This window comes from Barbus barbus (genome assembly GCF_936440315.1).
Source record: "Barbus barbus genome assembly, chromosome: 4".
Lineage (NCBI taxonomy): Eukaryota > Metazoa > Chordata > Actinopteri > Cypriniformes > Cyprinidae > Barbus > Barbus barbus.
In genome coordinates, this window is record NC_136732.1 from 36890516 (window position 1) to 36903332 (window position 12817).

General features: G+C 34.9%; 2 protein-coding genes across 2 annotated transcripts; both read left to right on the plus strand.

The window, feature by feature from the left end:
- Nucleotides 1-597: 597 nt before the first annotated feature.
- LOC306863099 (interferon a3-like) lies at nt 598-3600 on the plus strand. Its single transcript, XM_079406279.1, has 6 exons — nt 598-706; nt 1167-1244; nt 1835-1906; nt 2089-2244; nt 2567-2659; nt 2895-3600. Exons 3-6 carry the CDS (start codon nt 1892-1894, stop codon nt 2982-2984), a joined length of 354 nt encoding a protein of 117 aa, XP_079262405.1. The 5' UTR covers nt 598-706; nt 1167-1244; nt 1835-1891; the 3' UTR covers nt 2985-3600.
- Nucleotides 3601-7675: 4075 nt separating this feature from the next.
- On the plus strand, nt 7676-9550 carry LOC306863074 (uncharacterized protein). Its single transcript, XM_079406238.1, has 4 exons — nt 7676-8410; nt 8649-8798; nt 8884-8958; nt 9068-9550. The coding sequence occupies exons 1-4, from the start codon at nt 8378-8380 to the stop codon at nt 9173-9175; spliced, it is 366 nt and encodes a 121-aa protein (XP_079262364.1). The 5' UTR covers nt 7676-8377; the 3' UTR covers nt 9176-9550.
- The last annotated feature ends 3267 nt before the right edge of the window (nt 9551-12817 follow it).

Here is a 12817-nt window from a genome sequence, read left to right on the forward strand (position 1 = left end):
TGTCAAGAGGAAGATGAGAGACACCAGACCCAACAATGCAGATGACCTGAAGACCGCTATCAAAGCAACCTGGGCTTCCATTACACCTGAGCAGTGCCACAGGCTGATTGTCTCCATGCCACGCCGCATTGATGCAGTAATTCATGCAAAAGGAGGCCAAACCAAGTATTGAGTACATATACAGTAAATTAACATATTTTCCAGAAGGCCAACAATTCACTAAAAATGTTTTTTTATTGGTCTTATGAAGTATTCTAATTTGTTGAAATAGTGAATTGGTGGGTTTTTGTTAAATGTGAGCCTAAATCATCACAATTAAAAGAACCAAAGACTTAAACTACTTCAGTCTGTGTGCATTGAATTTATTTATTACACGAGTTTCACAATTTGAGTTGAATTACTGAAATAAATGAACTTTTTCCACGACATTCTAATTCATTGAGATGCACCTGCATTATTTTGATAAACTGATGGTCAATGCAGCTAATTTTTCTTGTGTAGTGACAAATGATGAGAAATTGCATTTCTCTGCACCATGAGAAAGCTGCGGTGAAATCCAGTGAGAGCTATTTTACGAGGTTGCGTCAGCACGCTGCGTAAAGGCATTACGTCTCAAACAGAAAGTGTTCTTCTGGACGCGCAACCCACAGATATAACCCCCTTCTTGTTTAGAAACATCAGCGAGCTTGAAATACTTTGGAATCAGGTAATTATTTTGAGGCGTGGGATTGCTTTAACTTATATTGAAGACGCTAATAACATTTATTTGTGTATTACATGTCATGTTGTGTGCGTTTTGCGCTGGTGTGTAGTAGGCTCAACTAAAGACGATTAAAGAGTAAACTATAACTAATATATTCTTTTCACTTCTTTTCTAAGTACAACATATATTGCTTTTAAAAGTATATTTATTATTAATAGTAGACCAGATGATATATTTTGTATAGAAGTCTATTCGCCTGAACACAACTAGAAAGTGAAAGTAAGCCGGAGAGCACCGACCTGCTGCGTTTTCCCTTTCCATACTTCCGAATAAAATCCAGCATACTCCACCATGTCCCTGCAACATTCTCTCGAGCCACACAGTAGAAAGCTACAGCACGTATACAAAGATGAAACAAACTCAAATGTGGACGTATATCTTTGTGATATTTGTAACTCTGCAGAGCCAGTGCTCCGCTTGCAGATGGCTCGGCCGGTATGGGACGGTGAGCGCCGAATCTCTGAGTCTGCTTAGGGAAATAGTAAGTAGCCTACACTTTTAAAGCTTCATTAATTATTTGTAAATGTTCATCAGAAGACATTAGACTTCTGCGCAATACAGCCACAACCATTTTCTGCAAGGTCCTTAAGACTCTCGATTTGCCTATATATTTAGGCTATACAACAGATTTATTGTTTTTGTAATGTCTAGTTGTTAATTCAACCTTAGACTACAGAATGATCCACGACTATTTGGAATATATCGTAATAAACGTGTTTTACCTATTGAGGGATGCTTTCACGTTTACTCTGATTCGTTCAGCGCTAAAAAAACTGTAAAAGTGTCCATCATTATGTTACAACATCTTTGCTTTAGCCATTTATTCACAATAATTCTCAGAGTTTTCTTTATTAGTAATTAATTCAACGTGGTTGATTGACAAAGTGTAGTGAACTAATCAATGTTATCAATCCGTTTGATAAAAATTATCTAAGTCAAGATTTCATTTTTTGTACATTGATATTTTTAACATTTTTGTAAAAAGTCTTAAGAAAGTTTTGGTGCAGATGGATGAACAGCTAAATACCAAGGAGGAACATATCAGAAGTTACAAATTACTCTGTTTTATAGGGTGGACAATATCCTCAGAATATCAGGGTGGATTTTCCGGGACCCCTGTACAACTTGATGGACAAAGCTGAGGTTTGTAAACTTTTCTCTGTGATCAAACATTTAATTCCATAAATAAAACTTATGCTATCAAAATAAATAGGCAAAAATGAGATCAGAATTTCATTATGTGAAAATCTTATAGAACTTGTATACAGCACAACGGTCTTTGTGTGGGGCCAGTTACCTAAACACAGCATTATGTCTCCTTACAGGTGGAGGACCAGGTGAAGTTTCTCGTCTTGACCGTAGATCATATCATCAAGCTCATGGATGCCTCAGAGCACATGAATTCAGTGAAATGGAACCCAAAGACAGTGGAATATTTCCTAAAAGACCTGCACAGGCAGTCATCTGAGCTTAAAGAATGTGTAAGTCCTGTCTGAAAGTATTTGTGCTTATTCTGATAAACTGATTTCAGAATTCCATTCTATGAATTACACATAATCCTGTATTATCATCAAAGGGATTGTCTTAATAGTAATAGACCATGAATTTAGATTGAATGATTCCACTCAAACTTATAACCTCAAAACTGTTAAGACATTAATCATGTTGATGTTCAGATCAAAAGCCTAACTTAATAAGAGCAATTCAATAAATGTGTTATATGAAATGCAAAAATTACCTTTTGTTATTTTGTCATTCATGTTATTTCTTCTCATTGTTTATATTTTGTTTACATTTTATCAGGTGGCCCAATACCAAAAGCCGTTGCAAAAGGAGTCTTACGAGATCAGGATAAATAGGCACTTCAGGGATTTGAAGAAGATTTTAAAGAAAGAAGTAAGTTTGATTGCATAATATAATATCACAGCTTGTTACATTGTTTGTATGTGCTTTTATGCCCTTTAATTTGTTGACTGATTTCTGTAATCAGCTTAATTTTTCTTAGTGCCTTAAGAGGCATGTTGTATTTGCACTTCTGCGATGTTAATGTTACTTTGTAAAGAGTAAAGGGAATTATTTTCTTGCATATAAAATGCAAAGTCAGTGATAGATGTTCCTCTTGTGTTTTAAGAAATATAGTGCTCAAGCATGGGAACAAATCCGGAGAGCTGTGAGAAGCCACCTTCAGAGGATGGACATCATCGCAAACAAAGCTAAATAAAGTTTCTGCTAAGAGTTTAAGAGACAATAATGACAGAAAAATATCTGACTTGTGACACATTCCATAGAAAGAAAAAAAAAGTTACAAAAACTGCCTTACAAACAAATACTGGAAAAAAAAGAATGTTATAAATGTATTTGTGTATTCACATGTTTGTATTTAATTGCAATGAATGTAGCCTAGAAGTCGCTTACACTGACCAATGGGTAGTGCTTTAATACAGAGTTTACCTTATGTGTTTCCTATGAAAACTTGAAGTTATCAGGTCAAAAAAGTTAATTACATTTCTTACAAATATCTGTGAAAGCTTTTCTTTTGGTTTAGGTGAGAATAAGCCTCTTTGCCTAAACTATACTCAGATATTTTGCAAACTAAATGAAAAAATGATCATATGTGTTGATTGTCAGTCAGCCAGCATGTTGTGATGCACATGCATGTTTGGTATGTTTCATATTTGTTTAAAGTATGTTTAAATCGATTTATATATCTTTGTGCACAATTTTTATATCCCAGTATATTTATTGTTTTCATATTTAATATTATTTATAGTTATTTATTTGCTCTAATTGTCATAAAATGTTTTGTACTTTCAAATAAAAATTATTTATTGAAACTGCTTGAGGTTTTTACCATTGTTTACCAAATACTTTGGACTTCCACACCCCAATAGAGTTTACAATTCCTTGAAGCCTATTTACTTCGTCTATGGTTTTGAACATGTTCTTTGTGAAAAGTAAAGAAGTTTTTTTTTTTTTTGGGTTATGCTTTATTTTAAGGTGTCCTTGTTATGGTGTAATTATTCATTTAAGTACTGATTCGAGTAATATTAATTTACTTATGGTTAGGGTTTGGCTTAGGGTTACTTGCATGTAATTATTCATAATTTGTTGTTATTATAATAGTTAGTACATGCAACGTGTAACAATGACACGTTAGAATAAAGTGTAACCTTTTTAAATTCTTATGAACAGATATTTCTGTAATGCAAATGCTTCACTATAATGGATATCACAAAGAGGCTCTTCTCGAAGGGGGGCGCCAAAGTCATATCTGGGGCATAACATTTCTTCTGTGAGACACCAGGAAGATATTTGGGGTGGAAATGTCTCTGTTTCTGTCAATACAACATCTGAAACATCTTTTATTTTCCAAAGAAGAAATAAAATCACACATTGGAACGAAATTAGCACTGTAGTAAAAGGATGACTGAATTAAAATTTTTGAACTTTAAATTCAAGCTGTCGAGATATGAATAAAAAGGCAATTCCAATGGCATAACAATGTAGCAAAAACTCTTAAAACTACATTTCGTGACACAAGTGAAGTGAAGTGAAGTGAAGTGAAGGGACATACTGCCAAGTATGGTGACCCATACTCGGAATTCGTGCTCTGCATTTAACCCATCCAACGTGCACACACACAGCAGTGAACACACACACACCGTGAACACACACCCGGAGCAGTGGGCAGCCATTTATGCTGCGGCGCCCGGGGAGCAGTTGGAGGTTCAGTGCCTTGCTCAAGGGCACCTCAGTCGTGGTATTGAGGGTGGAGAGAGCGCTGTACATTCACTCCCCCCACCTAAAATCCCTGCCGGCCCGAGACTCGAACCCGCAACCTTTGGATTACGAGTCCGACTCTCTAACCATTAGGCCACGACTTCCCCACACAACAACATATTTCTAACACATGTCTATTTTGTGGCTATTTCATTGCTGGAAAGACCTCTCAGGCAATCAGATTACAGGATAATCCCTGATAACAACAGTCATCATTAGCAATGCAGGATAAACATCTGGGTATTTAAGGCCTGAGCTTCTTTACCCTATCATCAGTCACACTGCTGCTCACTTTAGTTTCATTCATCTTGCTCCTCAGTTATCCACTGTAAATGAAACCAGAGGACTTCAGTAGGCTATTAATAGTAGGCCTGCAGTAAGTGTTTGTCTTCAGCAATAGTTGCCACAACGATTATTATTACAGTGTAATGAATTTAAGTTTAAGTGTTTTTAAGAAGTTTGAAATTTATGAAGTTTGGATTTAAGACCATAAACAGGTAAGATTTTTAAACACTTTATTCTCAAATAACATTTTATGTCCTCATTAGTGATAAGACTGTGCAGTAAAGTCCGTCTTGTCTGAACTTTTGGGCTCAAAAAGAACAGTTTCGTCATTCTTCAATTGCGGTGGCAAGTGGTATCCCTCTACTTTTCAACAGTTGAAATAAACTTTAAATACCAATAAATTATAATATGTTTGCATGTTTGTATTCTGTAGGGTAAACACAGTTTGTGCACTATTAATAATTACATTTTTGTTTTAAAATGTAATTATTACCTCACGTCGTTTGGGCAGATAAGAACATTTAAAATGACCATTTAACTAACAGACTAGTCTAACGTTACCTCACTGGATTAAGGTTGATTTTACCATTTAACTACTCATGACCACACAAACAAAGAACGAATAAATATTATAATTATATTTCAGTAAATATGATATTTAGAATGATTCCATGAATTCACTTACCGTTAGCCTTTTGGAGAGATTCAAAAATAACGGACAGTCTTCCCAAAGCCTCGAACATCAGCGAATGAAGCATGAAGAATGAAGAAACTGCTCTACACCTCATTTGGGCAGATAAAATCATTTAAAATTAGATTATGTTTCACCAGTTAGAAAAAACAACAATAAATAACCATTTTGTTCTAGCTATTAAAATAGTTATATGTACACACACTTACCGTCGATTTCTGTCAGACTCTCAGAGAAAACGCATCCTGTTCCCGCGCAGGGGTAACTTCAAATGAAATGAGCGGGAAGAAACGGCGCGAAACTGCATTTGCCAAATAACAAATAAATAAATAAATAAAATAGGACAATTTATTCATAAAGTTTGGAAAAGCCATCCTGTTACGTTATGTTATGTTAATTAAAAATGTTTTATTTCAAACATACCATTTTACATCTTGACTCTCCTCACCTCACAATAAAGACTGAAAGGAGGGGGAGGGGAAGAATATTGGTATTTAAAGTATCAGAAAACTAATTATCTTCTTTTAGCGTTTGTAAAGATACTATATATTATATTATTACACTATACTATAATATATATATATATATATATATATATATATATATATATATATATGTCAGTCCTCTGTCGTGTGTGTCGTGTTCCTGCCTCTTGTGTCCATATTTGGTTTGTTTCCTGTCCTCGTCCTATGTGATCATTAGTTAATCCTTGTCCAGCTGTGTTTGTCTCGTTATCTATGATTTACCTGTGTATATTAGTCCTGTCTATTCTGTTAGATTTCGTCTGGTCTACTCGTTACTCCCGGTGTTTCTTGTCTGTAAGCCTAGTCTTGCCGTGCCTTGATGTTCAGTAAAGACTATTATTTGAGGTTACGTCCTCGGCTGGGTGTTCTTGTGTCCTCCTTGTGTGTTCACCATGACAATATATATATATATATATATATGTGTGTGTGTGTGTGTCACAATTATCTGGAATATAAAACATTATACTATAATATTAGAATTTTTTTTTTTTTAATTCATTATTAGTTTCAGTGTTGCAATATTTAACACCATTTAATAGCGTATCCTATTAAGGTCAACATTTCTTCATGCATTATTTATTATTATGTGTTATGAATATTATTGGAAAGCGCAACAATGTTTTGGCCCTTCAAGATGAATGGTAGTTTTAATTTTTTCTAAATGTAGCATAAGAAACTTTGACTGGGATTTTAATATGAATTTCCAGAGAGGACAACGAAAGATGCAGGTAATTAACTAATTGTCCTCTGAACTGAAAAACAGTTTGCTTACATTTTCCTTTTTCACTGGTATTTAATCAATTATTATTTTATTTTTTATGTAGACAGTATTTCTTCTCGCATTTAGCCTAGGTGTAGCTACTATTACTATAATCATAATACGCTGCGTCATAATACGCTGCTCATGTGGGAATGCTGAAGGAATTCTGCTGGAGAGCGCATGCTGCTCATTGTGGAAACTGAAAGTGAAATGCTCTGCATGTAAACAGTGCCCTGTAACAATGAGGAATTACCACCCGCTCCAGTAGTTGTGTCGTCACCTTACACAAACGGTTTGATGATATCACCCTAAACAAGATCTTACAGCTGTTTTTAAATCGTGTTTTATTTAATTTTTTTTGGCGAATAGGCTATATAACGCAAACAGAAAGACAGAACAAAAGGCTACAGATAACGTCTTGATAGGCTATTAAAAATAATAATTATATTCATTTGTCTCGTATTGACATCACACTTCTTATGATGTCATTGCGTCTACACAGTGATAGTGGATGAAAGTCCCAGTCTGACTCTCTCTCTCTGTGTTTTCACGGTGAGAAGAAGAACGCCCACCAGGACAAAGAGAAGCACGTGATTCTTTCATTTTCTCCTTCTGAAACTTCCACATGGTAATACCTCTGGGCTTCCCGCGCTGTCACCTGCTGAAGGAAATGCAAATTAATAGTATGCCCCCCCCCCCTTCTTTGGAGAACATTATATAGCCAGAGCCTTTGCCATAAGATAGTATCCATATCCTAGTAGTCATATCGTTTGAATAGCTCTGCTCTCTAGCTGTCAATACAAAACCACAATGAGAACTGTTTTGTATTTGTTGTGGATTGTCATGTCTCCGTCCATATTTGCAGAGTCCTTTATTCAGAAAGAGAGAAGAGAAATCTTTCGAACAATTAGATTTCTGCGTGAACTGGTGAGACTCATTTTAATTTATCTAATCTATCTAATCTATCTATCTATCTATCTATCTATCTATCTATCTATCTATCTATCTATCTATCTATCTATCTATCTATCTATCTATCTATCTATCTATCTATCTATCTATCTATCTATCTATCTATCTCAACAACTGTGTGCTATGGAAATTGAATCTATTAATAAATATTTACTACAGCCTAGATTTATTAGAGGAAAGTTGCTGGATTAATAATATAACGCAAGGTATCACGAACTGGCAAACAATTTGACATGCATGAATAATTAATCTAGGTTCATTGTAAATGATAAATATACTGCTGTTCGTTGTTCATTTTATTAATGTTAATTCATAAAACAACTTGAATGTTTAAATGTTAACAATGTATTAGTATATCCTAAATATAAGGATTAATATATAGGCTCATAATGGTAGTTCCTAGTTGAAAGTGTTACCTTATGAAAAAGATATTGTTCACTGTTCATTAAACTTAATGGTTTAATATTGACAACAGCGTGGCCGCAATATAGCCTGTGTGTATTTAATGGCTAAAAAAGGTCAACGTTTTCTCTCTCTCTCTCTCTCTCTCTCTCTCTCTCTCTAAGGGCCATAAAGCATGTCCGGTTGAGGTGGAAAAAGCGATGTCTGATCGGTTCACGAGTCTTCCCAAAAAGGTAGGCAACAATATAAAAATACAGGACACAGAAATGTTGCATCCTGCAGATCTATATCTTCCTGCGGAGTTTTAATTGCAGCCTCACTCAAATGTAACTGCATGCTTTCAAGTGATTACAAATAAGTTGATTTGCTCAAGTGTGTCATTCAGTCACTCTGCAGTGAGCTTGATCTCCGGAAATATTGAGCAATGTTTGTTTGACAATGGATGTTTGATCTTTTTTCTCTTGTGGACAGAAAGAAGAAATATCTCAAGCACTGAGGATATCATATAATTCTACCTTTGCGCTCTTCAAGAAGAATAGAACCCACTGCCACTGGAATCACAATGCATTCCAAGATCTAATGGAACACCTCAACAAGCTAAGACAAGCTGAATCACATTTCGTAAGTCAGAAGTTGCGTGGGCTGAGTCAGAATTCACTTTCATTATTTACAGTTTTGGACGTTAATCGTTATCGTTAATATCTAGGTCCCGGTGATGAGCTCTGAACTTGAGACGTTGGTCGAGGACTTCAAGAAGCTCGATCAGTTTCTCACACAGCAGGTGAAAAACTCAGCAAACCATACCGAAAAAAATAAAAAGTTTAGAATGTGCTCATACCTTCATAATTTAAATGTACATTGATTAACTGTGTGACTTTTCTTTCCGACAGAATTTTAGCTGCTGCGCGTGGGAAACTGTGCGCCACGACATTCTGGTCGTCATGGACCACTTCAGAAGAATGACAAGAACATTTAATACAGTGCATGCCATCAAATAAATGCTGTCCATTATTTATTTAAACGCTAATATTATAGATTTTATTTTGCAATTTTCATTTTCCATTGAAGTCGATATGGTAAAATGAATCAATGAATTTCCAGATGTGAAGCTTTATTAACGGCTCTGGGCTTATGCTATTTATAAACACATTTATTAGAGAATAACTCATTTAGATTACACTAAAATGTTTACAATATGCGAACTTTTATTGTCCACTGTTTATCCGGGAATGTGCTATTATTATTAATATGAAGGAATGTTTATTTTACCTGTTTATTGTATACAATGGATGTCTAAATGTCTTTCTAAATGTGTGGACACGTGTATTTGTCACTTGACCAATGTTGACAAAAAAAATAAATATTTAAATATTTAAAATATTTTTCATGGGTTTATTTATATTTATATATTTCGAAAGATTTCGGTATAGACATTATACTGGAAGAAAAAAATAAGAACATGAAAATTTACAGTCATTGTGAAGGGTAAAAAAAAAACTGTTTATTTAACATATATCTATATTTAAAATGCTATATATTTGCTTCCCTGCAATAATTTAAGCAGTGAACAAGATAAAAATTATAAGAAGAACTGTTTATTGCCTATTTATTATTGTTGCTCAAATATTGTTTATATTTCTTTGGGCTCTGACCTCAAACAATATTCGACAGAAAAGGTCGAGGCGACAGCTGTGGTCGAAAGACATCAAACACAGGTATCGATGAGTGAACAATGAAACCCGGAGCCCACTCTCACGAAAAGGTTTTCTCCCGTAAAACTTTCTATAATTCCTTCATCTTTAGTACTGTCTGCTGTAAGGACTTTCTTCGCTGTTACTTTTGTTCCGTGTCTCAAACTGCGATTAAAACATTAAACCTCTTTTAATCTGCTTCATTTCATTGCGGCTCTTCATATAAACTATCCAGATACTGCTAATCTTGGCAAATAGGTGCAACATCTTAAAAGTGCTTTAAGATGATCATTAACTGATTAACTAACCAGAGAAAACCACAGTGACGAGAATATGTTTTTTATAAAAAAAAAGAAACGAAAAGCACTAAACTTAAAGATCCAAGTTAGATTTTATTAATCTATGTGAGTGCAAGAAGTCTTGTTTAAAAGTAATATACACTTTTAGCTTTATTTGTTTGATTAAATTTGCACGTGTAACAACTGATTGTTTTATTAATTGTTTATTTTTCTATTTTTTTGTAATTGTCATACCATTTCATCAGTGCCATTTAGATTCAAGCTGGTCATTAGTTGGTTAATTTATTTATTTTTATTCTCATTATTTTCTATTTATTTAAATTAGTTATAGCTACCCCTGTTCCAAAACACTATCTATAAATAGCATAACCTGGATTCATTTTTAATAATATACTATTTTCTAAGAAAATGCTACTAGGCTAAATATTTTAACCACAACAACAACAATGACAATGACAATTATTTTGTGACAAAAGACATGGTAACACTATTTTAAGGAGTACACTGTACAAAAAAAAAAAAAAAAAAAAAAAGTTGAGCCAACTTAAAATTTGAAGGCAACAAGCTTCAGCAGATTTTTTAGTTCTCTCGACTAATTTTGTAGGAGACTCTCAACTTTTTGTTGAATAAATTTAAAACAAGTTGAGAAAATTAAAAAATCTGCTGAAGCTGGTTGCCCTAAAATTTTAAATTGGCTCAACTTTTTTTTTTTTTTACAGTGTACTTGATACAAATGTTAGATGTACTTACTATTATAATAACAATAGATTATGCATAAATGCATGCAAGTAACCCTAAACCAAACCCTAATCCTAACCCTGACCATATAGTAAGTAGGTTACATGTAGTTAATTAATATTACTCAGTACTTAAATGTATAATTATACTGTAACAAGAACACTTTAAAATAAAGTGTAGCCGCCTATCCAAAAATATTTGTAAAAAGATATGCTGGAAGTAAATACAGGTGCATCTCAATAAATTAGAATGTCGTGAAAAAGTTCATTTTTTCTTGTAAGTTATTTCAAGAAGTGAAACTTTCATATATTTTAGATTCATTGCATGTAAAGTAAAACATTTCAAAAGTTTTTTTTGTTTTAATTTTGATGATTAGAGCTTACAGCTCATGAAAGTCAAAAATCAGTATCTCAAATTATTAGAATATTTACATTTGAGTTTCAATTAGTGACCATCGCTACAGTATAAATTCCGGGTATCTCTTGTTCTTTGAAACCACAATAATGGGGAAGACTGCTGACTTGGCAATGATCCAGAAGACCAACATTGACGCCCTCCACAAAGAGGGTAAGTCACAGAGGGTCATTACTGAAAGGAGTGGCTGTTTACAGAGTGCTGTATCAAAGCATATTAAATGCAAAGTTGACTGGAAGGAAGAATTTGGGTAGAAAAAGGTGCACAAGCAACAGGGATGACCGCAAGCTTGAGAATACCGTCAAGCAAAGCTGATTCAAACACTTGGGAGAGATTCACAAGGAGTGGACTGAAGCTGGAGTCAGTGCATCAAGAGTCTCCACGCTCAGACGTCTTCAGGAAAAGGGCTACCAAGCCACTTCTGAAACAGAGACAACGTCAGAAGCATCTTACCTGGGCTACGGAGAAAAAGAACTGGACTGTTGCTCAGTGGTCCAAAGTCCTCTTTTTAGATGAAAGTAAATTTTGCATTTAATTTGGAAATCAAGGTCCCAGAGTCTGGAGGAAGATTGGAGAGGCACAGAATCCATGTTGCTTGAAGTCCAGTGTGACGTTCACAGTCAGTGATGATTTGGGCTGCCATGTCATCTGCTGGTGTTGGTCCACTGTGTTTTCTGAAGTCCACAGTCAACGCAGCCATCTACCAGGAAATTTTAGAGCACTTCATGCTTCCTTCTGCTGACAAGCTTTATGGAGATGCTGATTTCATTTTCCAGCAGGACTTGGCACCTGCCCACACTGCCAAAAGTGCCAAAAGCTGGTTCAATGACCATGGTGTTACTGTGCTTGATTGGCCAGCAAACTCGCTTGACCCAAACCCCATAAAGAATCTATGGGGTATTGTCAAGGGGAAGATGAGAGACACCAGACCCAACAATACAGATGACCTGAAGACCGCTATCAAAGCAACCTGGGCTTCCATTACTGAGCAGTGCCACAGGCTGATTGCCTCCATGCCACGCCGCATTGATGCAGTAATTCATGCAAAAGGAGCCCCTACCAAGTATTGAGTACATATACAGTAAATTAACATATTTTCCAGAAGGCCAACAATTCACTAAAAATGTTTTTTTATTGGTCTTATGAAGTATTCTAATTTGTTGAAATAGTGAATTGGTGGGTTTTTGTTAAATGTGAGCCTAAATCATCACAATTAAAAGAACCAAAGACTTAAACTACTTCAGTCTGTGTGCATTGAATTTATTTATTACACGAGTTTCACAATTTGAGTTGAATTACTGAAATAAATGAACTTTTTCCACGACATTCTAATTCATTGAGATGCACCTGTATTATTTTGATAAACTGATGGTCAATGCAGCTCATTTTTCTTGTGTAGTGACAAATGATGAGAAATTGCATTTCTCTGCACCATGAGAAAGCTGCGGTGAAATCCAGTGAGAGCTATTTTACGAGGTTGCGTCAGCACGCTGCGTAA

Excerpts from the sequence above, each read along its gene's own strand:
- LOC306863074 (XM_079406238.1), top strand. The coding sequence starts at position 8,378 with ATGTCTGATCGGTTCACGAGTCTTCCCAAAAAG. Across the intron at positions 8,799-8,883 it reads GACAAGCTGAATCACATTTC|GTCCCGGTGATGAGCTCTGA; the intron begins GTAAGTCAGAAG and ends GTTAATATCTAG. Across the intron at positions 8,959-9,067 it reads ATCAGTTTCTCACACAGCAG|AATTTTAGCTGCTGCGCGTG; the intron begins GTGAAAAACTCA and ends TCTTTCCGACAG.
- LOC306863099 (XM_079406279.1), top strand. Across the intron at positions 2,245-2,566 it reads CATCTGAGCTTAAAGAATGT|GTGGCCCAATACCAAAAGCC; the intron begins GTAAGTCCTGTC and ends ACATTTTATCAG. Across the intron at positions 2,660-2,894 it reads AGAAGATTTTAAAGAAAGAA|AAATATAGTGCTCAAGCATG; the intron begins GTAAGTTTGATT and ends TTGTGTTTTAAG.